At 34.4% G+C, this 27799-nt stretch overlaps 1 protein-coding gene across 1 annotated transcript in view; it reads right to left on the bottom strand.

Annotated features, from left to right (window-relative positions):
* Positions 1-27799, bottom strand: part of LOC149788602 (pre-rRNA-processing protein TSR1 homolog) — a 70657-nt gene that overhangs the window by 6096 nt on the left and 36762 nt on the right. The window contains exons 11-18 of the mRNA XM_089974660.1: positions 23963-24079; positions 21527-21597; positions 15919-16011; positions 13276-13423; positions 10486-10537; positions 6854-7059; positions 3177-3279; positions 597-737 (exon numbers count right to left, since the gene is read on the bottom strand). Of these exons, the coding sequence (XP_089830786.1) occupies positions 597-737; positions 3177-3279; positions 6854-7059; positions 10486-10537; positions 13276-13423; positions 15919-16011; positions 21527-21597; positions 23963-24079 (931 nt within the window). The remainder of the gene's footprint in view (positions 1-596; positions 738-3176; positions 3280-6853; positions 7060-10485; positions 10538-13275; positions 13424-15918; positions 16012-21526; positions 21598-23962; positions 24080-27799) is intronic.

The following is a 27799-nucleotide window of genomic DNA, read 5'->3' as shown; positions in this document are numbered from 1 at the left end:
ATGGGGCTTCTGTTTACTCCCAAACTCACATGGTACATGGCATACTGCCCTGTCATAATCTGAAATGCAAAGAAATACTTCTTACTGCAATTTTGTCATTGATTGCTTGCAAATGTACAACCATGAAAATGTACAACCTTTGCTAAGAAATACATATAATTAAATAGCATGAATTCACTATTTATCAAAAGGGGGAGCCATTTTTCAAGGAGTAGGAATTTTTCACAGGGTACCAATTTCATTACTTTTCAGGTTCCTTCAAACCGCAAAAACACCCCAATAAATACCCAATTATCCTTCTATGAAAATAATAGTATTCCTCCAATCCATGAATTAAAGTTCTCACAAAAATGTTTTTACTAAACAACAAAAATTGATACTGATGAATGGCAGTTAACCAGTAACACAGACAGAAATGCAGCAGAAAGTATATTCTGATAAAAATAACTTAATTTCCATGTAGCAAATTTTTATCATATGGGCAGTTCACATATTCACCAGCTTTGTATGAGACCTGTCAGAAATACTGCTTTCTAAACATGTCTTGTTTTCTCCTCCAATAGTTCATACACAGCAATCCATGAATGCAAACTTACCTCTGTTGAAAAACATATATCTGATCACAGCTAGTTTCCTATGGATCTTGAAGGGATAGCCACTGAGTACAATTCTCTTGATGACAAGCCGGTCAGGGTCCACTGACAACAGGCTTCCTGTAGCTAGCAGCTTGTGCTCACCTGCAATGTATATCACATGATGATGTATACAGACATTAATTCTTTCTGTTCCAAGCTCCACTTGTCCTCATTTAGCATACAGAAATCTTCTCTAAATGCATCATAATTACAAAAAGAACACTCCCTATAAAAGTCAAATCTGTGTTTGTAATACATCAATGCCCTGACACCCAAAAATGTAAATTCCTTATAAAAGTCAGATTTGTGTTTGTAACTCCAAAATTTACACTCATTAAAACCAGGATTTGTGTTTGCAATGTATGCATGCCCCCACTGCTGCTCAAAAATGTACAATCCCTATAAAATTTTAATTTATTAGAGAAAAAACATCTGGGTAAGTAAAGTCTGACAAAACATTATAACTTTACTTCGTAGAAAAGAGTCGTTATTTGTTGCCAGTTGTGTGTGACATTTCTGAAAATTTGACTGTTAGTTGACAACAAAACATGCTACAAAGCGCCATTTGTTAGGCGGCAAGACCCATCACCCCCTGAACAAAAATATCGGGCGATGTGACAACATGAAATCACCTTATCGGTCATATAAATGAACACAAGGAGTGCAATGGTGACCACAATCCTTAGCTCGATTTGACTTTTCTCATGCATCTTTTATCGCTTCAGAATCGCAACCCAAAAATATATACTTCTTAAACATGGATTTGTGTTTGTAATACATGCATGCCTGCACTGCAGCCCAAAAATGTATAATCCTTAAACATGGTTTTGTGTTTGTAATACATGCATTCCTGCACTGCAGCCCAAAAATGTATACTCCTTAAACAAGGATTTGTGTTTGCAATACATACATGCCCCCACTGTAGCTCAGAAGGGCACACTCCTTATAATAGCTAGATTTTTGTTCACACAAAACTAAATGTCTAAATTGCAGGACCATGTCAGTCTGCTATTCAACATTGTGCAATATCCCTGAAATAACAACTCACAAAACTACCATTAGTAAAAGATAATGAGATAAGTGCTAAGTTGGGCAGATTAACACGGTGGACTTATTAATTATAATGTAACCCCACATTTACTCCCATATTCCTGGTATAGACTGTTAGGTGTAGGACACGAGAGTAGTAACTACAAATAAAGTATGAATGGAGTAACTAATATTTAAATATTCTATATTTTTATTTGAAAATCCCAAGAATGTTATCAGGTTATAAACTTAATTTGGTAAAACTAATAGAAATGTTATTTTTTTTAACAATTATGAATAACCATCACTTGTAATGCAAATGCATCCTGGGCACGCACATCTAGCTGTAACTAGCCCAGTTGATTGATTCTGTTTTCCCACTCATGGCAGCTGAATGTATATTGATAATGTTTATTAGAATCTTTCTGATATCAAATTTCTTAGTAGTGTTCAAAGGACTCTTTGATTTAGTCAAATTGCTTTCACTTTTGATTCAAAACTGAGAATGTCTGAAGACATTTCATACTTTTTGCAACAACTTTTTCCTTTATTAGCAATTTGTGGTTATCAAACAAGATGCAGTTTTTACAAAGGAAGTGAGCCTGTCACATGATCAACTTTTTTTCAGTCTGGTACGCAGTTAAGGATATTTAATATTCTAAGACAGAAAGCCATAAAGGCTAACAAATCATTTTACTATCTGGTAAGTGGATGTCACACCGACATAGCTGAACAATACTGTGCTATTCAGTGGTTAGCTTTTGTCATCTCAAAAATTATCGGTGGTAGTAACAGCCAGTGATTATCAAAGTGATGAAGCCTAACATGTCAGGAACATACAGCAGTAAGGATAATTGGATTACTTACCTCTTTGTGTGTATTAAGTCATTTTACCATTATGTTGATACAAATGTCATTGTGATAAGTTACAAAATGAAAAAATATTAGCAAGACTTCTATCTGTAAACAGCCATTATATGGCTGCTCCTGTGGTGTAAATTTTACTGTTTCTGCACTAAAATTCCAGCCACTGGTTGTGTTAGAGGGGTGACCATCCTTGAGGTGTACTTTTGAATATAAACTTGTAAGTGGCTAGGGATTTTGGCAGAAAAAAAAAGCAGGTGGCCACTGGTTTGGGGGGTGGATTCAAGAGGTGACCACTTTATTGCACATTCAATATTCAATAAAAAAAATTTAAAAAGTCTTTTAAATTCTGTCATAGCAACAATTAGCCAAGAATAAAATGCAAGGGAACATATTTTAATGAAACATAAATTACCATTATTTTCAAGTTGTTTTCCATATTTTGAAGCAAAGCCACCATGTGAGTTAATGACAAGAAGATTGCTAATAAACTTTTGTAAACTTTAACAAACATCATTCGGTACAAAATTCCCAATCTAAAGATGAAAGGTGAAGTACTGCAAAGCAAAAGTGTTCCCTTTATTTCTTAGTAGGTTTTGTAGATGAAGGAGAAATATTTATTTAAACACAGATGCAGTCAAAACTTACCACTGTCTGACTCCTTGAAGACAAGAACTGGGGCTGGAGGAAATGTAACAGGTGCAAACACTGTTGCCACAAAAGCATCATCTTGGGGCATGAACCTTTCAAACTGCAACAATAAATAAACCCAGATTTAGGGTTAACTCTCAGATGAACACTCATCAAAATCAGAAGACAGGCTGACCTTCTTTCCATTTTCCTGCAGGTATTAATCCTATTAATTTCCAAATAAGAAGCCGTGAAACCTGCATCAATCATTCAGCTTCCAATGTTTGCTAACTTTTATAGATCAATAGCTGAAGCTGAACTAAGCCTAAACCCACACATCAGTGCAGCAGGAATTAGGTCAGGCAAATGCTAGTTAGCTGACAATAAAAATGAACCAAAAAAAACCTTGATGGGGCTTATGTTCTACTGTGTGAAACAAATTCCAGGAATTCATGGTGAGATCATTTCTAATTTTTAACTGCTCAGTTTTCAACCCATCTCCGAGATTCCTAAGCAGTAAGATTGTCAACTTAGCCACTGTGGCATTAATACTGGGCATAAGATCAGCGCCATTTTCATTTAGAACCAACGAGATATCATAATTAGTTTTATGGTAAAACGCCATGTCAATATGACTTTCCATTTCAGAGCAGTATTATGACTATGGTCTTACACCAAGTAACAGAAAAGAGTGAAAACCAAAACGTTTGTACATCCAACAAATAATTTATCTCCCTAGAAGACAAAGTGAAAATTTTAAAAGAATTTAGAGTATCACAAATTGAATTCCAAACAGTCCTAAAAGTTCTATCATAAGTCAAAAGTACAGAGTATTCCAAATGAATTTCAGTAGTGTTCTGAATGAATTCCGGTTGTGTTCCAAACGAATTCCAATATTGCATGTGCTGATATTCTAACAACCTGGAATAGTGTTTATGTGCTATCAGTTTTCCATAATGTCCATAAATGGATTCACAATAATCCCAAAAAAGTGATTTAGTCCAAAAATGTCCACAAATATTGAGCACTTTGTAAATCATGTGAATAATTTAAATGAATAAATCCCCTCAAATAAAAACTGAACAAAACAATAAGACTACATTGGCTGTTAAGACAGGAATGAGTAATTCTGAAGTAAACAACATTCATATAAAAAGTTAAGATGACAATAACTGAGTCAGGATGAGGGTAATTTTCCCATCAAATTCAAAAATAACTTGCTTCAATATCATTCTTAATTTCAAAAAAGAAAATAGACCTCGAACTCAACATCTGTTTATCTCTAATTAACAATGATCTTAATATATAATCTAAAGACATAGAAATATCAGATATGGAATATGTTGTTTAAAAATAAGAAGATAGTAGGTAGGCCCTAAACTCAATTACAAGGTCAATCCAAGATACATACATACCAACCCTGAAAGAGGTATAAGCATAATTTGTGCTAACTTACGTGGCAAAAAATGCACAATCTGAGCATAAAAAGGGTAATTTATATATTACATGCCATAATTACAGTAGACTGTATGATAAATGTACATTTATAACTGCTACTGACATAGATTTACAGATCAATAATCTTGGCACAAATGGGCAAAATCAATGAGGATTATAACTAGAATGCAAACATGAAACATAATGAAAAATTATTTATATTCAACACTGAACCACCCTACATGTCTAACTTTCACTGAATCATTGTGAAGTCCACAAATTCTTTTTTGCTCAGTGCTATTGCTGTATTACATCACTCTCATATTCATCTTTTCAAATTTGTACAGGTGTTTATTTGTCCTCTTTCTGATCAGACATGTTTTTAAGTTAAAAAGATCCATCTACTCCAACAATTTTCATTCTCAAGACACAATGTTAAATCTCATTTCACTAAACATTTTTTTTAAAAGTACCGATTGGTTTGTTACCTAAAATGATTATCAGTATTATGAATCTGGAAGACAATCTTTCAAATTATAGAAACCTCTGTTTTCTTAGAAATAATTCATATGCATTTGCTATAAACAGAAAATAAGGAAAGCAATATAATATAGAAATAACTATATATTGCTAATTAGAAATCTTTTGGCGAAAACCTCATGTTTATATAACCATCCATTCTGGATAACAAGCATTAGTAAGGTTTCAAGATGGCATATTTTGATGTCAGATTGGTACAATGTCATTTAAAAACAACTAGGCATCACAAGATGTCTCTAAATGAGTCCCTCTGTTCATATAACATAGGAATGACATTTAAAAAATATCTGCCATGGTGGCCATAATGCATGTTCAAGTGGCACCATTGTTATTTGAAACAGCTAGACTTGAGATGAATGCAAATGCAAAGTTTCATGGCAGTCCTCTAGGAAGAGTGCAATAGCAAATGTGTTCTAACTGACAGACAACAGGCCATCTGATAAGCACTATTGGTTTACGACCAGAAGAATTAAAGTATCAAGTACTTAAATCAAGGCATTAGACAAATAGCTTGTGTAGGAGGAACCAATCTTTATTAAAAATTGTAGGAAAAGTCAACTGGGTACACCTTAGTCCTAATGATCAGTTACCTAGGTAATGGGAAATTATATTAAATGTGAAGCTGAACTGCTGTGTTGTAAGTTCATACATGCCAAATCCCAACCCACCCCGCCAGAGGTATAAGCATAATTGTTACTTATATGAGTGGCACAAAAGTGCAATCTGAGCATAAAAGAGTAATCTATATATTACATGCCATAATTACAGAAAACTGTAAGAAAATATACATTTATTTTTGCTACTTACCTGGATCTTAAGTTAAAATTCTTGTCCATGTAGATTAGTATGAGAATAGACACAAAACAAAATGATAAAATTATTTATATACAACACTGACTTTAGCTAGTCTAAATCACAAGTTTAACTTCTGCTGAATGGCTGTAAAGTCAAGTCTACAAATTCTGAATGCTGTATTACATCACTGTAAAATTCCTCTTTCAAACTCGTAGTGCTAATTTCTGTTCTTTTCCTGATGTCAAATTTTCTTCAGTTTAACAAAGTCCCTTTCCTCCAACACTTTTCAGTCATATAACATCCACGATTCAGACTGATAAAGCCTGTTTTGCTTTTATTTGGTGCCATATTTTTTCAATATAGACTGGTCTGCAACTTAAGTGTCTATCAAACTATAAAGATGATGACACACGGTGTTAAATTCAAGCAAACCATCTGTTTCTTGTAAATGTATCATATACAGTTACTATAAATACAAAATTAGGAAACTGCTTGACGTATATAACCAAATGGTCGCACACGTCGAAAATAAAAGATCAGTAGATCGATGTCATATGAGCCTCGAACTGTACTCGTTATCCCATGTATCGCGCTCTCCTGATATCGCCAGTTGTAATCTTTGATCTGAACTTGGATTCCTATTATTTTATTTTATTTTTTCTGTTGTATTTTTTTACACAAACTAAATGGGTACCCTATAGCTAGTTTTACCCTCCCCCCAGGTAACTATAACAGTACCCAAGTACCTAGGTACCTGTTGACACCGCTAATCTTCATGCACTAATATATCAACTACATCTGAAACCAACATGTAGGGTAAAAGCATGTGCTGACAAACTAAGGACAAGAGTGCTTGAATAGATATGAATTAGACCTGTTAAATCTGACCTGCTTTTATATCTACATCAAATATTAATCTATACCTTATGTTTGTTGGCATTAGTGTGCTGTGAGAAGACAGGGCAGGCAGAAAACCGCTGAAAACCCACATGAAAGATGAGTCTCTCCTTGGACTGGACAGGTATGGTGAAGTCTGGAAACTTCTTCAGCACAAAGTTAAGGACTGACATCTTCTGTTCATGTGGGAGCAGGCCAAATGCAATGACAGGTATGCCAGGAGTGTAGGACTCTGTGTACAGAATATAGTTTGGGAAATTAAATACCAAGACTGGCAGTCTCACAAACTAATTTTTATTTTATATGCATCCAAACTGAAAACTTTTGTCAGTTTATAAGCTGACTGTAACTGAAATGATCCATGTATTTCTTTTTTCCTGGTGCAACAAATAATCTGATCACTTCTCTCATTTGTGTAATGAATAACAGAACCAGTTACAAAAGGGTGTGCCATGGGCCCCGAGTGGCAGAGTGGTCTAAAGCGCTCTCATTTACAGATCACTGCCATCTCACCTCTGTCTGCGTGGGTTCGAGTCTAGGATTCGGCCAATTGGGGTATGTGAGAAAGGTTGCCAGTAGCTTTTCATGGGTCGGTGGTTCTTCTCGAGTTCTTCCTTCACCATTAATAATGGCCACCATGCATTGCCAATCATGTGCTGAAAAATGGCATTAAACCCTATAACAGCAAAGGGTGTGCCTAATGGCAATTACAGTAGAATTACTGTTATTTGTGGTATATCAATTTTTTTTATATACTCTGAACCAACTGGAAAAATAAAGGCCCACTTTAAAACTTCTTTCTATTAGAGTCAAAGGCACAAATTAAGTTACTCTAAAAAACTTGATATTTTTATATAACACCAAAATTTGTATGCACTGTAAAACAAGTTTATATCATTAACAAAAAAAACCCCATAAATTGTCAAATCAATAAAGTATTCATCAGCTTCAATACAATGTATTTTTGAGAAATTACAGTATTTCTTCTGTAGATAGCTCATGGTACTCACCTTTTACCAATGTTTTAAAAGTGGGGTGTTTGCCTCATATAATTGCTTTTTGGCTTTCTTAGAGGTAAATTATGGAGAATTATTTAATATGCAAGTTTTTCTTTCTCTATGTAAGTTAAATATACAATCCTCAGAGTTAATATACTCCTTCCAATTCCATGCAATTTATCATTAAAATTAGTCAACAGATATATTATCTAGAATTACTTTTTCCATGATTTACAAATGACTCGGACACTGTTTCAGAACGAGCTGACCATTACTGAGGAAACATACTGATGGAATGTCCATTATTGAGGAAACATACTGATGGAATGGCCATTATTGAGGAAACATACTGATGGAATGGCCATTATTGAGGAAACATACTGATGGAATGGCCATTATTGAGGAAACGTACTGATGGAATGTCCATATTAAGTGAAAATAACATTTGTTTTCCATGCAGAATATGGTTATAACTTATGATAAATAACAAAATATGAAAAAATAACAAATATTTTCCAATTTTCATAAGGAATAAATCAGCAGAAAAAAAAGTGATTAATCTGTCTCACCAAGAAATGTTTTCAAGATCTCATTTTAAAAGATTCCATGTATATGATGAGTAATCATTTGTAAATCCTTCAAAATGTTGAATAAGAATTAATTAACAGATTTAGGCAATAAGCACCAAATTACTTTAAGATGACATCATGGAAAAATGAGAAAGTAGTGAAAGATGTCATCTCTATGGAATAAAGCAGGAAATAACAATCACAGAATATAGCAAAGGACTACTGTAGCCAAAGGATGATATTTCAAGCCTCCCACCCCCCATCATAATTTCAAATAATTGCAATTTTAATTCAGTTATCATTTTATTCTTGTGATTTATATATAATCAAAGTTAGAAAACAATCCTGACAACCTGAAATTGCACTCTTGCATAAAAATGTTAGGTATTTTCATAATTCTTCACAACTACTGTCATCATCTATGTGTTTTTAAATGTTAGCCAATAATGACTATATTGACTGTTACAGTGGTTATATCATTAGTCATTTCAGTCATTTAAATATACCACCGCAAACCTATTTTACTATAATCTGTACTATGGCAAGTCCTTTGTTCACTTGACATTTCACTTATGCACATATACTTCGGGGCAGATAATGACTTCCCCAACTTTAGTTATGTGTAAAACTTTATAACGGGACTTCATGTAAGCTATGCTGCAGAACAGGCAAATAATGGCCCATGGGCTGTATCCTGCCCATGACCTGGTTCTATCCATTTATTTACATCATAGGGTGATGCTTTTAAATTTTTTTTATCTTGCCCACGCCCTAGAGGAAGGTGCACATAACTGCATCCAAAATCTATACAAGAACAAATTTTCAGCTCTGTAAGACTCAAAATTAAGTGTAACTTAAGTTTCCATATTTGACCTTTAAATAAAAATTAGCCAAAATAATTTTTAAGTGAGAATTGGATTATTCACCAACATGGGCTAACCGCTTGAGAGATACATTAAGTGACTAGGTATCCAAATTCTACGGACAATGGGCCTGGTGTACATGTAATGTTAAATCCTCAGCTGAACGATGCTAAGCAACCAATAAAATCCAAATACTGTGGCCAATCATCTGGTCTACATAGACACAGCCAATACAAGGGTGCTGTATGCTGTCTGTACGTACGTGTATACATATGTCTGTACATGTGGTGGATCCGTGAAGGGTGTGAGCAGCTGATAAAAGTGTGGGCCAACCCAAGGACTTGGTGAAACTATGTGGTTCATCAGTTTATGAATCATACAACTGTACAAGTGTCAAGAAGCATATGTTTGTTCCAAATAATGTTTCAACTGAGTACATTTTCAATTGCATGAGATTATTTTGACTCTTACATGTATTATAGGAGATTACGAGAAATCTCGCTTACATTGCATAATTTAGGAGATTACATGAATCTCACTTACAGTGCATAATATTATTTGAAACATATTTGAATTCCTTGGGATTATTTGAATTTTAATCGTATTACATATGTGAGATCATGTGAATCTCTCTTACAAGGCATAATATTATTTGAAACGTATTTGCAGTCCATGAGGTTATTTAAATCTCACTTTCCATACGCAAGATTACATGAATCATATTTTCATTTTTCAATTTGTGAATGTTTGTGTAGAGTGATTGGATCAAACATATTTTGAGAGCATGAGAGAATCACTTATTTATACACCATATATTTTTTTCTTTATTAATCCATCTTTCACACATTGTGTTTGTGTTATTTACCACAGGGTTTCTATTCTGTTACACAGCCTATGAGATCCAAATACTGTTGTCAATTACCTGTATGATGCAATGCAACCTATGAGATCAAAATAATAGGGTCATGGCCTGGTCCATGTCTATATGTCACTTAGCTGCTGGAAGCTACTCAACCCGCATGATCAAGATAATGGGGTCAGTGGTCAAGTCTACACGTCACTTTAAATCCTCGGCTGTACAATGATGACATGCAACCTATGACATCAAAGTACCGTGTTCAATGGTCTGATCTACATGTCACATTAAATCTTTAGATACATGATGCCCTAATATAGATCTATTTCAGCATTAAATCTGTCATTGATTCAGAAACAGCAACAAACTCACCCATGAAGGCTCTGGGGACATTGGCTATATGGATAGTGATGTACCAGCCAGGCTGAAACAGAAACGAACACATTTAAAATTCCTTGTTTCATCCCCCTTTGATTCTGGGTGCTTTTACTGAAGTAATTAATGTCTGAAAGTATGACATAAGTGCTTGACTAATAATAGCTAATATAACTTTTACTATAAACAGAATTCAGTAATTAACATGTACAGCCAGTAACCAAGCTGATGCCTGACTGCTAGTTGTGTGTGTGCGTGTGTGTGCTTGTGTTGTGGGGGGGGGGGGGGTGAGGTCAGAAATACAGGTGTGTATGTGATGTGATTTGGATATTTAATGTAGCTTTAACAATTTTTCAGTCATATTGCTATGATGTCTGCAGTGTGGCAGTTTATACTCATGTCTACCACTGGGGCATCATGCCACAGACATGTAGCATGATGTCCCACCCAGTCACATTATCCTGACACCAGGCCTACCAGTCCTAACACTAACCTCTTAATGCTGAGTGCCAAGCGAGGCAGCTGTTAGTACCATTTTTGTAAGTCTTTGGTATGACTCGACCAGGGATCGAACCCACAACCTCCCACATCTGAGGCGGACACTCTAACCACTAAGCCACCGGAGCGGTCAGAAATACAGGTAAATTATAAGTAACAATAATGGGAACTACAGCTTATTGTGTATCATATGCCTTATTACCATTTTCATGGTTTAGTATTACAGAATATTCTTTGCATTGTGGTCAGTTTATCTGAACTGTCTGTCACAGACTAACCACCAGTTGAGCCATTAATCATTAAAAGTGAATACTGACATGTGCTCATTATTTTTTTGAAAGAGAAAAACATGTAAGTGGCAAATTTACACATAGAAAAAGTCAAACAAAATTAAATTTATAAACGTTAAACACAAGCACCTAATGCCAAAATGTTTTCATCTCTCTTTGTCAGCAAGGTGCCCAAAATCTTACATGTAGTTCTTGTACTATCTGGCAAAAGTGAAACTGCATCAAATAGATTCATAAGCTTATTATAACAAGAGATATGCAAGGTAAAAAATATATCAAATAATCCATAAATATACATATTTCTGATGTTCTGAATACCCTGAAGGAACCTTTTTGTAAACTGGAGATTCCTTAATGATAAACAAAATCTGAATTTAAAAAACAACTTGATACTTGAAATTATTTGCATTCAGACACAAATTTTGGGCAGTTAGCCTATTGTAAATGAATCAAATCCATACCCAAGCTTACAAACTATTCTCATCTATTATGGAAACATTTCCTGTCCAAGCAATTATTGTCGTTTATGCAGATTTAAAGGAAATAACAGTAAAAAATATACTGGATACATTTTCAAACCTTAACTTGATTTTGTTTTCTCTGTTTGACTTGAAATGTGTTGCAAAAGTCTGAAATTATGCTTGTGCTCAATCTAACAATAAAATCTGACAATCACATTTAAAGACTTCAAGGCTTTCCTTGTCTAAATACAGAGTATTACTATGCCTAATATGGTTACATGACAAATCAAAATGGTACATTTCTTGAAAATGAAAAGGTGTGAAAATGGAGTTTCTCACCTGGCTGTCATAGGAACCAAGATACACATATTTGCTTTTTGTAGAGAATGACATAATACATAATTCCTCCAATTTTACCAGATGTATTTTCTAGCGGGTTGCTACTCACTTTTAATGAATGTTATGTAAGCTGTCAAAAATAAAACTAAACTTGCCTAAATATACTTCTGGTATGTTTGACCAAATATAGATGTTGCTTGTGACATTAAGGTATATTTTTTTGATCCGGGTTTTAGTATTAACCCAGCACATTAGCTTACTCAAGGCCGTTGGCACATCAGCTCTTTCAAGGCTATTGGTACATCAGCACATTCAAGACTGAAATTCCTTAAGAACACCATACTTTTGTACTTACAAAAGAACTTTAATGATTAGTTGGGATTTAATTCACAATTCTGTAAGTTCCATTTAAATTTTCACTTTGTATTCCAGAGAAAGAAATTATTTGTTGAATTTTATTAAAGTTGCTTGTTCTGCTTTTTAGTTTAAGCCCATACAGCCATAACAAAGGCAAATCAATATATAGCAATTATTTTCAGAGATTTTATAGAAATTGTGTCTCTTTGGACTGTGACTCAACCCAAGTCAGCAATAATGATGGTATATATTTCATGATTAAATCACAAATATTGTAATATGATCTGAATACAGACCAAGAATATGAGTGGTAAAAACAGGTACTTATTTCGGCACTAAGCAAGTTGTTCATCCAAGACTCTGTTTACCATGTAGCCTAATTTATTTCACTTAAGATGAACAACTTTCTTAAACATAGACCAAGATCTGTCACATGATACACTGACATTTCTATCATTAGTGTCCATATCAATCATAATCCTACAATGTAAGACATCGACCCTGATATATTGGAAGGGAGGGAGATGGTACAATCAGTCATGTGTAATTCCATTAACATGGGAAATGAAGGTTTAATTTTCATGAATTTTTCACACAGTTAGTACCCATATTGATGCTACTGCACAACTTACGATATAATTGCTTTATTCATGCAATATTTGCTCTGAAGTTTTGACCCTTTTCGAGGTAAATCCAGGCCCAATAAGAGATTTTACATTTTTAAAATATACTGACCACTATTTCTGTTTGATGAAGAGTGATGGTAACCAAGAAATGCCAAAGTCAGTTAACTAGTTTTCTTTCTTAAAAACAATTGACAACATTTATAGATAGGTACTTACCATAGCTCCCCCAGCATCCTCTGACTCTGTCAGTACCCTCTTCTTTGTCCTCTTGAAATTTTCAAACTGAAAGATTCTGGCATAGTCTGCTGGCAAGTTCTCCTTGGGATCCCAAGGAGATGTGCGGAAGCTCTTCAGACCCCTGTATCTGCAGGTGGAGGTGAATTAAATTAGGTTAATTGGAATTGTGTTTAAAAACAAGATCCTCTGGGTTCAAAAATGAGTTCCATCCCAAAATAAATTTCTCCTTTCACATTAAATTATATTTCAAAGTCATACAAAATTACCTATTTTAGACATTGCATTTGCAACTGATCACACTGATTTCCCAATCTTCTCACCAAAAGGTCCATCAAAGGCACTGATGCTCTAATATCAGAAAAGATTTTCCAGAAATTCAAGACCATTTCTTCTTTTCAAGTGTTTAGTGATCTCTGACATTCTTGAGTAACAAAATTTAAAAGTTAGCTACTGTGTTAGCCATGTTGGATGTAAGATCTACACTATTTTCATTTAGGAAAAACTCGACACCATTAGAAGACTTTCTGTGAAAACACTATGTTGACATGACCATCCCTTCGTGAGAATTAGTGACAAGATTTTCAAATATGATCAATGGGGTAGCCATATTTAAGGTTAGTCGGGCACCATTTACATTCAGGACTAAAACTATGTTTCATAATTAATCTGGTGAAAATCACATGTTGACAAGACCTTCCATTTAAGAGTAGCAATAATAAGATTTTTAAGATGGCTCTATAGTATCCATACAGGATGGCACAATTTTCATTGGTACAAACTATGACATCATAAGAATTCTTCTTGTAAGAACCCAATGCTGATATGTCTTTCCATCTAAGATAAGTAGATAATGAACTTTTGTCCATTGGTGTGGGTTGTACTTTAAGATAATATTAGTAAACATGCTGGCATGACCTTTTGACCACAGAAAATTCTGGAGTGAACTTATAACCCACATCCTGGTCATCTTGTTGTGTCTTAGTTTTTATGATTTTCAAGATGACTGCTGTGTGCCCAAGCTGGGTATCAGACTGACACAATTTTTATTTATGACCTAACAGATAACATAAGAAGTTTAGGAATAATAAGATTTTCATGATGGCTGCTTTGATAGCCATACTGGGCATCAAGTTGGCACCATTTACATTTAGGACCAACAAAACATTTTAAGAAATCCTCTGGTGAAAACTACATTTTAACATGACCATCCAATCAAGTGGAGTAGTGATAACATGGTTTACAAAATGGCCACTATGGTGGCCATATTGGATGTCAGATAGCAGCATCTTCATTTAGGACCAACTAGACATCACAGTTATTCGGGTGAAAACCCCTTGATGATTAATTTTTCTATTCAGGTAGAGATACCAAGATTTTCATACTGCCTCCCATGGAAGCAATAATGGAAGTAAGACTGGCACAAACTTAATTCAGGACTATGTGTACACCATAAGAAGTATTTTAGTGAACTCATATATGACCATCCATTTAGTAGAAAAAGCAGTAAGAAGATTTTCAAAATGGCTGTGGTGGCCATATTGGATGACTGAGCAGCACCATTTTCATTTAGGACCAACTAGACCTTGGCAAATGTAATGCTTCATGGCAATCCTCCAAATGAAATTGCGTAAAGAAACTACTGCAATGTATACATGCCAACCCCACCCAAAGAGGTAAAACCATAATTATTGCTATTGTAAGTGTGAAAAAGGCATAACTTGGCTGTAAAAAGTGTAATCTGTATTATACATGCTTGAATTACAGCACAATGAATAAGATACATATTTAATACTAACCTGCAGCTGGTCAAAATTCTTGTCGCAAAGCACAAAATCCATATGGATTAGAACTATAATACAAGCACAAATATACTGAAAAATTATTTATATTCAGCACTCATTAACCATTCTACATATGTAAATTTTGCTGAATGAGTGTGAACTGGAATTCTGTAATGATCATAGTCAGGTGCTCAGATTGTTGTAATACATTACTCCCATATACTTCTTTCAAAGTTTGTAAAGCGGTGTTGAATTTTCACTTTTTTTCTGATCTGACATGTTCTGAAGTTTGAAAGATCCATCTGCTCTAATATTCTCCATCATATGACCAGCACAACTTACAAGGTAAAGCGTTTCACTTAAAATCTGGCACCATTTTCTTTAAAAGTACTGACTGGTTCACAACTTCCCTAGCTTATCAATAAAATGAATCTGTTAGAGTTTACATTTGAAAATGGGTCATATTAATAGCTACTATAAATAGCAAATAAAGAATGTAATTTTATGCTATTCTCATGCAGCAGTCACCGTTTTCAGAATATTTTCAAATTTATATCAGATGAATCAAAGAGATGATAAAAAAAGGCAAAAAAAACTTTTTATTACTTTATTTTTTTTTGTTATGTACCAAAATGGCATAATCCATATACAGTCTAGTGTAATGTGTAATTTGATGAAAAAAAGCGTTAATGATTGGCATGGTGTACAACAGGCCAATCCATTAAGATCTTCTGGTCAACAAGCAGTACAACTGAAAATATAACTATGTTTGAATATTTTCACAGTTCAACAGCTCTGAAAGCAATGTCATATATTTTGGGGCAAGTAAATACTGGCTCACCTTGCAAACCTGGTCCTAGCTGATTTGTCCATTGGTGTGTCAATTTCATCGGGAAAAGTTACATTTTGCTTCTCCTTCTTGATCTTTTCAAGTCTAAAGAATGATAACACAAATGTAAGATTGGTTCAGAATGCAAAGGTTGTGGTCTAGATGTTAGCACACTACCCTCTAATACCAAAATGTCTGAAGTACAAAGCAATGAACAAAAGTGACCAGACATATTTATAGCGAAAAGATGGATGGACATTCTGCTCTTTTCACATGTTGGGCAAAAAAGATGCCAGTTTATAGGGGAAAAAAAACATTATGGATGACAACATTGTAGAATAATGACTACCAAAAACCATCAGCCATGAAAGTCTGGTGATGTCTAAAGCCTGGTGTAGCTTAGCAACAAAAATCATTTAGGATTCAGATTTGTGAAAGTAATGAAATGTTGACTGGTTTACAAAATATCCTATAAACAGACAGTAAATCCTGTAAAAAATTAAATATTCCTTTCCCAAATGTAATATTAAAAATTGATGAGAAAATATTTGTTCTGAAATAAATATGAACTTCCATTATTTCTCAATTTTAAAATTCCAACTGTTGTCAGGATTTTCTTAGATAATTGTAAAAAATCAGTCACATTATATTGTATATATTATATTGATATATCTCATATCTTCTAAGCACTATATTATCATTATTTGACGTATCACATTTTACACAGAAATAAAAAGTGAAAATTACATTAAGATCTCCAATTCCATTTCAGACCCAATGATGCTACACCAGTACTTACCAAGCCCAGTTACAGGATGGTCATAGATAAATAATCTGGTTTGCTGAGAACAATAATTTAATTTCTGTACAATTTACAAGGCATAAAGGACACATTTTCTATTTATATTATACTAAAAAATATTAAGATTTGATTGTTAACTTTTCTGTGATTAATGGCACATTTTTTAATCTGATATATTCATCCAAGATGCAGAAATATCTATTTGTGGTAAATTTTCATTCTTATAGTTGCCCTCACCCAATTTAGCTGACGTGACAATACTTTAACATGTAAACATGGAACATGTCAAAGAGAATTTGTTTTAGTTGATAACCTTCATGCTATTTAAAAACTTTAATCTGTTTGAGATGCTTATATTGGGATTACAATCTGTGAATGCTTCATATTGGGATTACAATCTGTGAATGCTTCATATTGGGATTACAATCGGTGAATGCTTCATATCGGGATTACAATCAGTGAATGCTTCATATTGGGATTACAATCGGTGAATGCTTCATATCGGGATTACAATCAGTGAATGCTTCATATTGGGATTACAATCTGTGAATGCTTATATTGGGATTACAATCTGTGAATGCTTCATATTGGGATTACAATCTGTGAATGCTTCATATTGGGATTACAATCGGTGAATGCTTCATATCGGGATTACAATCAGTGAATGCTTCATATTGGGATTACAATCGGTGAATGCTTCATATCGGGATTACAATCTGTGAATGCTTCATATTGGGATTACAATCTGTGAATGCTTATATTGGGATTACAATCTGTGAATGCTTCATATTGGGATTACAATCTGTGAATGCTTCATATTGGGATTACAATCGGTGAATGCTTCATATCGGGATTACAATCAGTGAATACTTCATATTGGGATTACAATCGGTGAATGCTTCATGTTGGGATTACAATCTGTGAATGCTTCATGTTGGGATTTTAATCTGTGTATGCTTCATATTGGGATTACAATCGGTGAATGATTCATGTTGGGATTACAATCTGTGAATGCTTCATTTTGGGATTACAATCTGTGAATGCTTCATGTTGGGATTACAATCAGTAAATGCTTCATGTTGGGATTACAATCTGTGAATGCTTCATGTTGGGATTACAATCTGTGTATGCTTCATGTTGGGATTTTAAATTCTGAATGCTTCATGTTGGGATTTTAATCTGTGTATGCTTCATGATGGGATTATAATCTGTGTACGCTTTATGTTGGGATTTTAATCTGTGAATGCTTCATGTTGGAATTTTAATCTGTGTATCCTTCAATTGAAATGCTTCATGATGGGGTTTTAATCTGTGAATGCTTCATGTTGGAATTTTAATCTGTGAATGCTTCATGTTGGGATTTTAATCTGTGTATGCATCATGTTGGAATTTTAATGTGTACGCTTCATGTTGGGATTACAATCTGTGTATGCTTCATGTTGGGATTACAATCTGTGTATGCTTCATGTTGGGATTACAATCTGTGTATACTTCATGTTGGGATTATAATCTGTGTATGCTTCATGTTGGGATTACAATCTGTGTATGCTTCATGTTGGGATTACAATCTGTATGCTTCATGTTGGGATTACAATCTGTGTATGCTTCATGTTGGGATTATAATCTGTGTATGCTTCATCTTGGGATTACAATCTGTGTATGCTTCATGTTGGAATTTTAATCTGTGAATGCTTCACGTTGGGATTATAATCTGTGAATGCTTCATGTTGGGATTATAATCAGTGAATGCTTCATGTTGGGATTACAATCTGTGTATGTTTCATGTTGGGAGTTTAATCCATGTATGATGTTTCATGCTAGGATTTTAATCTGTGTAATGTTGGGATTTTAATCTGTGTATGATACTTCATGTTGGGATTTTAAGCTGTGTAATGTTGGGATTTTAATCTGTGTATGATACTTCATGTTGGGATTTTAATCTGTGTATAATACTTCATGTTGGGATTTTAATCTATGTATAATACTTCATGCTGGGATTTTACTTCATGTTGGGATTTTAATCTGTGTATAATACTTCATGTTGGGATTTTCATTGTGAATTATGCTTCATGTTGGGATTTTAATCTGTGTATAATACTTCATGTTGGGATTTTAATCTGTGCAAAATACTTCATGCTGGGATTTTAATCTGTGTATGATAGTCATGTTGGGATTTTAATCTGTGTATGATAGTCATGTTGGGATTTTAATCTGTGTGTTAGGATTTTAATCTGTGTAGGATGTTTCATGTTCGGATTTTAATCTGAGTATGATGCTTCATGTCGAGATAAAGATCAGAACTCTTACTGTATAGTTTATATAGAGTGAAATAAAATTCAGTTACCAAACATAGATTATTTTGCTTATCACTGTATAAATAGGTACAAATAGTAAAAGAAAAAACACATAATAATAGCATGCCACTACAGCTAAGGGACACTACTCCACTGCATTACTACCCATGTAATAAAACACTGATCAATCCAATTGTTATCTGATTTTATTTATCTATTTACTTATTCATTATATTTAGAAAAACATGTAAATAATAAATATTTGAATTTAAAAATGTGCTAAACTTTTATTCATTTTCAAGTTTTTTTTTCTCCTTCAGTTAAATTTTAGTTGTTTTGGAAAATAATAAAGGAATTTTTCTGCAAATAAAAAGACTTTTCAAGTAAACTTTTTTGAAATTAATAAATTTCAAGGAATTGTCAAGGTCGTGTGAATATGGCTTCTTTATTACCTATGTATAAACCATCTACAAAGTTTGGTAATGGAACTTACTCTAGAACAAAAATTTATATGCAAAACTCCACGTTCTTTGAGCCATGATGACCCTGACTTTTGACCCTTCAATTCCAACATCAACAGGTCATTCCAGTCCATAACTGTGAGCCCTTAACAAACCTTAGTTAAATTATGTGGTCTAGAGTTGCAGTTTTGACAAAAAAACATTTTTCTTCTTTCATTTACCTTGACTTTTGGCATTTTATCCCATAATCAACAGGCTTCACTGTTACCCAACATGTCAGTGATCTACCATAATCACAAACCTCAAGTGATAATTCATTATGCTCCTTCATTACCCAAGGCCACCTGAATGGAGATTTCCCTATTTCTGATGAATAGGTATAGGCCTGTATAACCAATCACTGTAAGCACAAGTACATTTTCCTAGCTACTATCAACTATCATAACCTTTAAGGCTATTTGAATGAGCCAATTAAAGTTTCTCTTCTAAGCATTCACTTATCAATCAATAAAATTAGCACTTCCACTGTAGCAAATTATTATGTTGCTGAATAAATTCTTTTGTTTATGCTTACTCATGAAAAATGAAGAAATCTCAGTACAGGCAGCCTGGCCTTACATAAGTTTGTGTTGGATGAAAGAGTGCCCAGGTAAGCATCGCCTTCAGCACACACACCCTTGGAAGAAAAACATTGCAAATTGTTCTTTTTCAACCATATTAATAATCCTGAGAATAATAACTAAGGATTGTAGGTATTATCATGAAGAAAAAAAACTGTACATTTAATTAAAATACAGAATAAAAGAACATCATCCACAAAATGGCCCTCCTCCCAGTGTCTGCCCATATCACTAGCACCTTGTGATAGCCATGTAGGATAACATAACAAAGAAGTGTTGCAGATTATCACCCATGTGACCATGATGATCCACAAATTCTGGTGAAGGTACATGGTCAATAACAGAAGTTTTGAGCATAAGCCAGTTTTGTTTCTTCAGTCTTAGTGACCATGACCTTTGAACTTTGGCCCAAATAACAAAAGGCTTCTTACCCCAAGTGTACCATAAAGTTTGGAAATAATGAAAATAGTGGAAAACTCGAGATTTTAAACAGAAACCATTTTTTCTTCTTACAGTCCAAGTAATTATGACCTTTGAGCTTTTGACACCAAAAGCTACAGGCTTCTTCCTTAACCCAAGTGCATGTAAAAGTAGCAGTAAGGAACCATTTTTTTCTTTTTCCAGTATTAGTGACCTTAACCTCTGTCCTTTTCAGTCCGAAACTGACTGGCTTCTTCATTAGATCAAGAACAAGTCATCCAAAAAGTTTGGAAACTGTCAATCATGAAGAACTCCAATTATTGTGAAGAAACGATTTTTCTTCTTTCTCATGGAATGACTTTGATCTTTGAACTTTTCATCAAAATTCAACAGGCCCCTTCCTTGTCCCAACTGCAATCCATCCACAAAGCCTGGTAAACATTTGTCTTCTTTTAATCACAGTAACCTTTGATTTAAAAATATACATGATTCTTCCTTTCTCCATGGACAAGATATCCACAAAGTAAGTCTGGTAACTGTAGATGGCAGAGAACTCAAGTTAACCATTTTTCTTCTTTCAGTGACCTTAAACAATGTCCTCCTGACCCCAAAATCAATAAAGTTCTTCCTTACCCCAAGCGCAAGCTATCCACAATGTCTGGTAACTGTAGATGTTAAACAATTCTAGTTTTGTTATCAGACAAATGGACAGATGGCTGGCTGGAAATCATCATAACATTACACTTCATCATATGGCTGCCATATCAAAATGAGAATAAATTTATTCAAGCTAACAATAATAACTCCTAAAATGAAAACAGTTCATCACATGCCAGGAAAAGATCTAGACAAAACATTATTCAAATTCAGACACACTTAAATATTAGTCTACATTTTGGCACAAAACTGACAACTCTTTACGTTTTTATGACTGGAATCATCACATGCTGTGAACATCTGATGGAAAAGTATACAGTTGAACTGTCAGGATGCCAGATAAAATGACAGATAGTGAAAACTTACATCTTTTGTTCCTCCTCAATATCCACATCTGCATCATATTTGGCATCATTATCTCCAGCTGTAATTGTTATCTGCAAGCACAAAAATGAAATAAGTCCAACAAGTTTTCCGTTGATCCAAATCACATTAAAAGTCATCTGGTAGACAGCAGAAGTCAATTTATGAAAATATAATTTACTCTAGACCTGCATGAGCACAGGTAAAAACATGACCACAGGTAAAAAGCATGTGTCTTACCGATTTGACATCTGTTTCAAGAAAAAGGACAATGTGGCTGGAGTATGATTATGACAATTCTGCAATGGCATCTTATTTTGTTCTTGCTCTATCAATGACAGTACTTAGTAAGGTTATGCAAGGACAGTTTTATAAACAGAATAAAGAAAACACACAAAAAGGCAAAGATGGCTTATTAGTATTATAGGAAATCAATATAACCTATTTCCCAAATTTTATATCCGGTCAATTTTGCATAATATACCAGTCTAATTAATATTTTTTCTATAAATACAAAAGTAGAAATACTATGCATGGTATCTGGTTCATACCCAAACTTATCCATGATCTTGATAATGTAGACCTATTTACTAACTGTACTGGACGAGAAATGTACTCACAAGAGCAGTACAAGTTCACCAATCAGATCATCTCATTACACATCTCCCTTATTTTGTCAACCCATAATAGTTTGCAAACCAGATTGTAACATGGAAGTAGGCATGCATCCCATTTTTTCTTCTTATGGGGAATGCAAAAAACCAAGTCTACTGTTTGCTTAGCATTATAAAATCACAACCAAGAAGGTTCCCTTTATTGCCTCATTTTTAAATGAATGGTGGATACTTCTTGGAAATTTGGAACTGAAATAAAGTATGTTTTGTAAATTTTTGCAAAAATAACATCTAATAAAACTCACCATATTAGCTTATTTATGAAGTTAGATTTAAATCTGACAGAAGTGATAAGCACAGCTAATTGAATGCAAAATCACTTCTTTAATATTTGCAGATGTCACTAAAAATAGAACTCAACTGATGCTATAAGCTTCTTTAAAAAGTCTGATAAAATCTGATCAGAAATAGAATTCCTAAAGTGTTGACAAGCTCTACCAATCAGATGCAAGATCACTATATTAATGCATGGATCTCGTGCTTAACTGTATTCATTCAATGTCTTGATGATTTAAGATCAATTGGTTTTGCTTCAGACTCACAATTTTCCATACACACCCAAGCAAGCCTTTATGGGTGTGTCCTTGGCAAAGGTACTTAGCAAGCCTCAATTGGTTGCCAAGGTGTATCCTTTAGAAAGGTACACCTCTCCCTCAATAACAGAAATATAGACCGCTCTATACGCGGGGGCACGAGTTACAGAGGGACCTCCAAAAATACTGATGTTGTGATTTCATTGCAAGTTATAGTGGAACTTCTTATCATCCTTGTCAATATCTCTACATGCCAATTCAGGAATTGTCTGAAACTCATTTCACTCACAATGGTCTTTATCTATGAAACAAAGCTCTTGATTTTACAAAGTACTCGTTTCACTTTGCTGCCTTGCTATCTTTGATCACAGCTATGACTGAGCAGGTTAAGTTAAGGTAGTTCAATTATAGTATGTTCACTTATAACAGTGTCAGACTGGTCTAAACTGAAATGAGTTCACTCAATACACAACCAAGGCCGTTAGATCTTAAGCATGTAGGATTTGCATGACTTTTCTTTTATTCCTCCTCCTTAACTTTATTTGATTCAGAGAACATAATTAATGTGATAATACAATGGAAGCCAGCATTAATTCTGTGCATCAATACAACAAATATTTCCGCTTGTCAGATATCAAAACACGGTTGGTGCTTAATTAGGTTACATTAGACTGACACATTTTACATTTAAATACAAGAGGACCCATTGCATTTATGCTGATTAAACTTAAAAGGGACTAAAAGATACAACAAAAATACAAATTTCACTTGATAAAAAATTATTAAATTAGTGCCTCCATTAGGCATAAGTGGCATTGTCATTGACTGAATAACCCTGAATATCATTAATTACACTGTGCTAAGAATGTCGTTTGGAAATAAAATGTTAAAAAATTATATGACTTCTTATCAAAAGTTGATAATTTCATAATGTTGATTAAAATTTCAAGGTCCTTTCATTTTCAATGATAAAATGAGCAATATAACAGTAAGTTTCAGTAACCAGTTTTTATATAGGGATCAATTATGGGGTATTCTAAACATTATAAACGGGTTCATGAGTTATTAGGGTGTGATTTATCAAGAGAGTGGTGTACTTGGCTTCCCACTTTCTCAGATGATCCAACCAAAAATATAGTGAAAGTACTGTTAAAATCCAACCAACCAAGTTTGATCAAAATAGCATCAGAAATATTTTCTACAGTAGCAACAAGCTCTATACAATTACTCACATTTTCATACTCATCCTCTTCCTCCTCCAATTGTTCCTCAGTCTCAACCTCTGAATCTTCCTCATTTTTGGCTTCCATGGACTCATCTTCATCATCATCCTCCTCTTCTTCATCATCCTAAATCAAGGAAGTGTATGTAATAACATTATTAACTGTTCATTCATCTGACATGCTGTCTCACCTGGTTGGCAGTCCAATGCAGATCATGCCTAGTAAAATATGAGTCATACAGTTTTGACAGGATAAATAGCCATTCAGATAATAAAGTATAAAATGTCCAGATGAAATTCAGGATACATTTTTGTACAGACAATTCATATCTTACTGCATATTTTAAGACATGGATATCGTCTTTCTTGCACTGAAACAGCACTGCCCCTGTAAAGAGGACCAATTTTTTATACATATTTATAATACATATGGAACCACTGTTACAAGTAAGGGTATTAACTACATATTCATTTTTCACCTGCTGACGGGAAAGAGTTCGCGTGCTTGTGTTTTATAGATTTCATTGACATGATTTTACAACGAAAAAAAACCCAACAAATAACGAAATCGCATTTTTAATGGTATGCCAATCATGAGCTTGAGGCTCACCTGGAAGACATGATGTATACTCATAGTAGCTGTGATAACTAGAGTCCCATTTATACAAGTGATATGCATGTACAAGTAATAGTAGCTGTGATAACTAGTCCCATTTTATACAAGTAATATGCATGTACAAGTAATAGTAGCTGTGATAACTAGTCCCATTTTATACAAGTAATATGCATGTACAAGTAATAGTAGCTGTGATAACTAGTCCCATTTTATACAAGTAATATGCATGTACAAGTAATAGTAGCTGTAATAGCTAGAATCCCAATTTATACAAGTGATGCACATGTATAGGTCATAGTAGCTGTGATAGCCAGAGTCCCATTTTACACAAGTGATACACATGTATAGGTCATAGTAGCTATGGCAGCTGGAGTCCAGTTTTATGTTGTTGTTGTTGTAGGGTTTAATGCCATTTTTCAGCACATGACAGGCTATACATGGCGGCCGGTATTAATGGTGGAGGAAGAACCTGGTAAATGCCCGGAAAGAACCACCAACCCTCGAGAAGATACTGGCAAGCTTTCTCACATACCCACATTGGCCGAATCCGAGACTCAAACCCACGCAGACAGAGGTGAGAAGGCAGTGATCCATAACAGACAGCGCTTTAGACCACTCCGCCACTTGGGGCCCCCGGAGTCACATTTTACACAAGTTATATGAATGTGTAGGGTTTAAAGGCACATCATCATAATGTCTGTTGTATGGTGCCAATTAAAAGAAAAGTTCTAAAACTGCAAAATAAAGAACTGTAAAAACAAAACTTATGGAAGATAAAGACTAAAATAAACACTATAGACTACTTGCTTCAAATGAATAAATAATGGATATACATCAGTGAGTGGGTAAAATCATGAGTGGCAAAACCATAATTGAAAATCCTCAAGTTGTTCACCAAGAGATGAAATATATCTGTTACTGACTGGCAGCAAGTAAATTTTCTTTTCATTTTATTCTCAAACATATTATCTAGCAATATGTACAACAGACTGAGATAATGATTTCTTACTGTATCAGCTGTTTACTATGTTCTGCTGTGTTTTATAAATATCCCAACAGAAAATATAAGCAGCAAAATAATTCTCCATCCCAAATGAAAGTAAAATAGTAAATTAAAAAAACAAAGAACATGAACCTCGTTGAACTTGCACTGTTTTCAAAGGGAAATCATTCAAGCATCTGAAAATAACTTCAGATTTCTTAAACATAATATTATCAGTGTCTAATGAAGGCAGTGAGAAAATATGATATTTTTTCACTACAGTATATTATCACGATTATTTAATTCAGACAATCCAGTAGTTCATGGAATAGCATAAAATAAAAACGATAATTTGTTTTAAAGTTCTTGAAAAAGTGTATAAAATTGAAGACAAAGGCAAAAACTTAAAATCCTTAAAGCGTAGTCACAACTGGCTATATAAACTGCATTCCCTTTAAAAGTCCAAGTTTTTGTATAGTGATACATCATCATTAAATCTCTATTCTGAGTTCAAATAAAATTTCAGTCTCGCAGTTTTTAGCTAGATAACATAATTCAACTGTCAGTGGATACTGTCAGGATATGCACCTTGGTCATGTTGTACCCTTCATGGATCAGGTATGTGTGTCCTATAGTTGTACCCTTCATGGGTCAGGTATGTGTCCTATAGTTGTGCCCTTCATGGGTCAGGTATGTGTCCTATAGTTGTACCCTTCATGGGTCAGGTATGTGTCCTATAGTTGTACCCTTCATGGGTCAGGTATGTGTCCTATAGTTGTACCCTTCATGGGTCAGGTATGTGTCCTATAGTTGTACCCTTCATGGGTCAGGTATGTGTGTCCTATAATTGTACCCTTCATGGGTCAGGTATGTGTGTCCTATAATTGTACCCTTCATGGGTCAGGTATGTGTGTCCTATAGTTGTACCCTTCATGGGTCAGGTATGTGTGTCCTATAGTTGTACCCTTCATGGGTCAGGTATGTGTGTCCTATAATTGTACCCTTCATGGGTCAGGTATGTGTCCTATAGTTGTACCCTTCATGGGTCAGGTATGTGTCCTATAGTTGTACCCTTCATGGGTCAGGTATGTGTGTCCTATAGTTGTACCCTTCATGGGTCAGGTATGTGTGTCCTATAATTGTACCCTTCATGGGTCAGGTATGTGTGTCCTATAATTGTACCCTTCATGGGTCAGGTATGTGTGTCCTATAATTGTACCCTTCATAGGTCAGGTATGCATGTCTTATATGCAACCAACATAATAGATCCTCATTTGTGTGGTTTGTTCTACATGTACATAGGGATATGGCTCTCCAGTGACGGAACCAATGTTCCAAAGATTGCTCGAGGAGTTCTGCCAAGTATGTGGAACATACAGACTTGTATAATAGCTTAAGTCAAAATGTTCATAAATTTGGCACAGTCAGATCTATGTCACATAATGCCATTCTAGTAGATAGTCTAGTCTGTTTCAAGTTGGTGATTTGATTTTGTCACATAATGCCATTCTAGTCAATAGACTAGTCTGTTTCAAGTTAGTGATTTGATTTTGTCACATAATGCCATTCTAGTAAATAGACTAGTCTGTTTCAAGTTAGTGATTTGATTTTGTCACATAATGCCATTCTAGTAAATAGACTAGTCTATTTCAAGTTGGTGATATGATGTTTACTGAAACCAATTCATGTGCACACATGCATGATGTATAATACTATATTACCACTTAATTGTATCTTATGTACTACACCATTCATTGTATTTTCAGCAGTTTTCAAGGGGAGTTGTCAAACTCTGTCAGGTTTCATGTAACTTAAATGCTGAGATTGATGGTGACATCAGCATGCAGTACAGTATTGGTTTATCTGCAGTGATGGAGCAAAGCTTCAAGATCGATGTGTCTGCAGGGAAAAAGAGGATCCTTTGGCAGACTGGGAGGAACTGGTTGCTCCCGTAACATTCAATGTGAGCTATGGAACCAGAAATACATCCTGATCATCGATCAGATGCCATGAAACACATCTATGTTCCATTCTGAATCAACAGTATCTAATATTATTACAGTGTGACCCCGCTATAGCACGCTCCATTATAATACAAATAAGGATATAACATGGTCATTGTGTGGCTCCCAAAATTTCATATACAGTGTATATGTATTTTTCTCATACACGAAAAAATCTTAAAAGTATGAGAATTTGTTTTTGAAAAGTTTATTACCATTTTGGGGAAGAGGTCACGTATGAATATT

This window comes from Sinohyriopsis cumingii, chromosome 11, assembly GCF_028554795.1.
Source record: "Sinohyriopsis cumingii isolate HCF-2022 chromosome 11, ASM2855479v2, whole genome shotgun sequence".
NCBI classification, from domain to species: Eukaryota; Metazoa; Mollusca; class Bivalvia; order Unionida; family Unionidae; genus Sinohyriopsis; species Sinohyriopsis cumingii.
The sequence above is the reverse complement of the archived record's forward strand: the minus strand, read 5'-3'. Positions and strand labels throughout refer to the sequence as shown.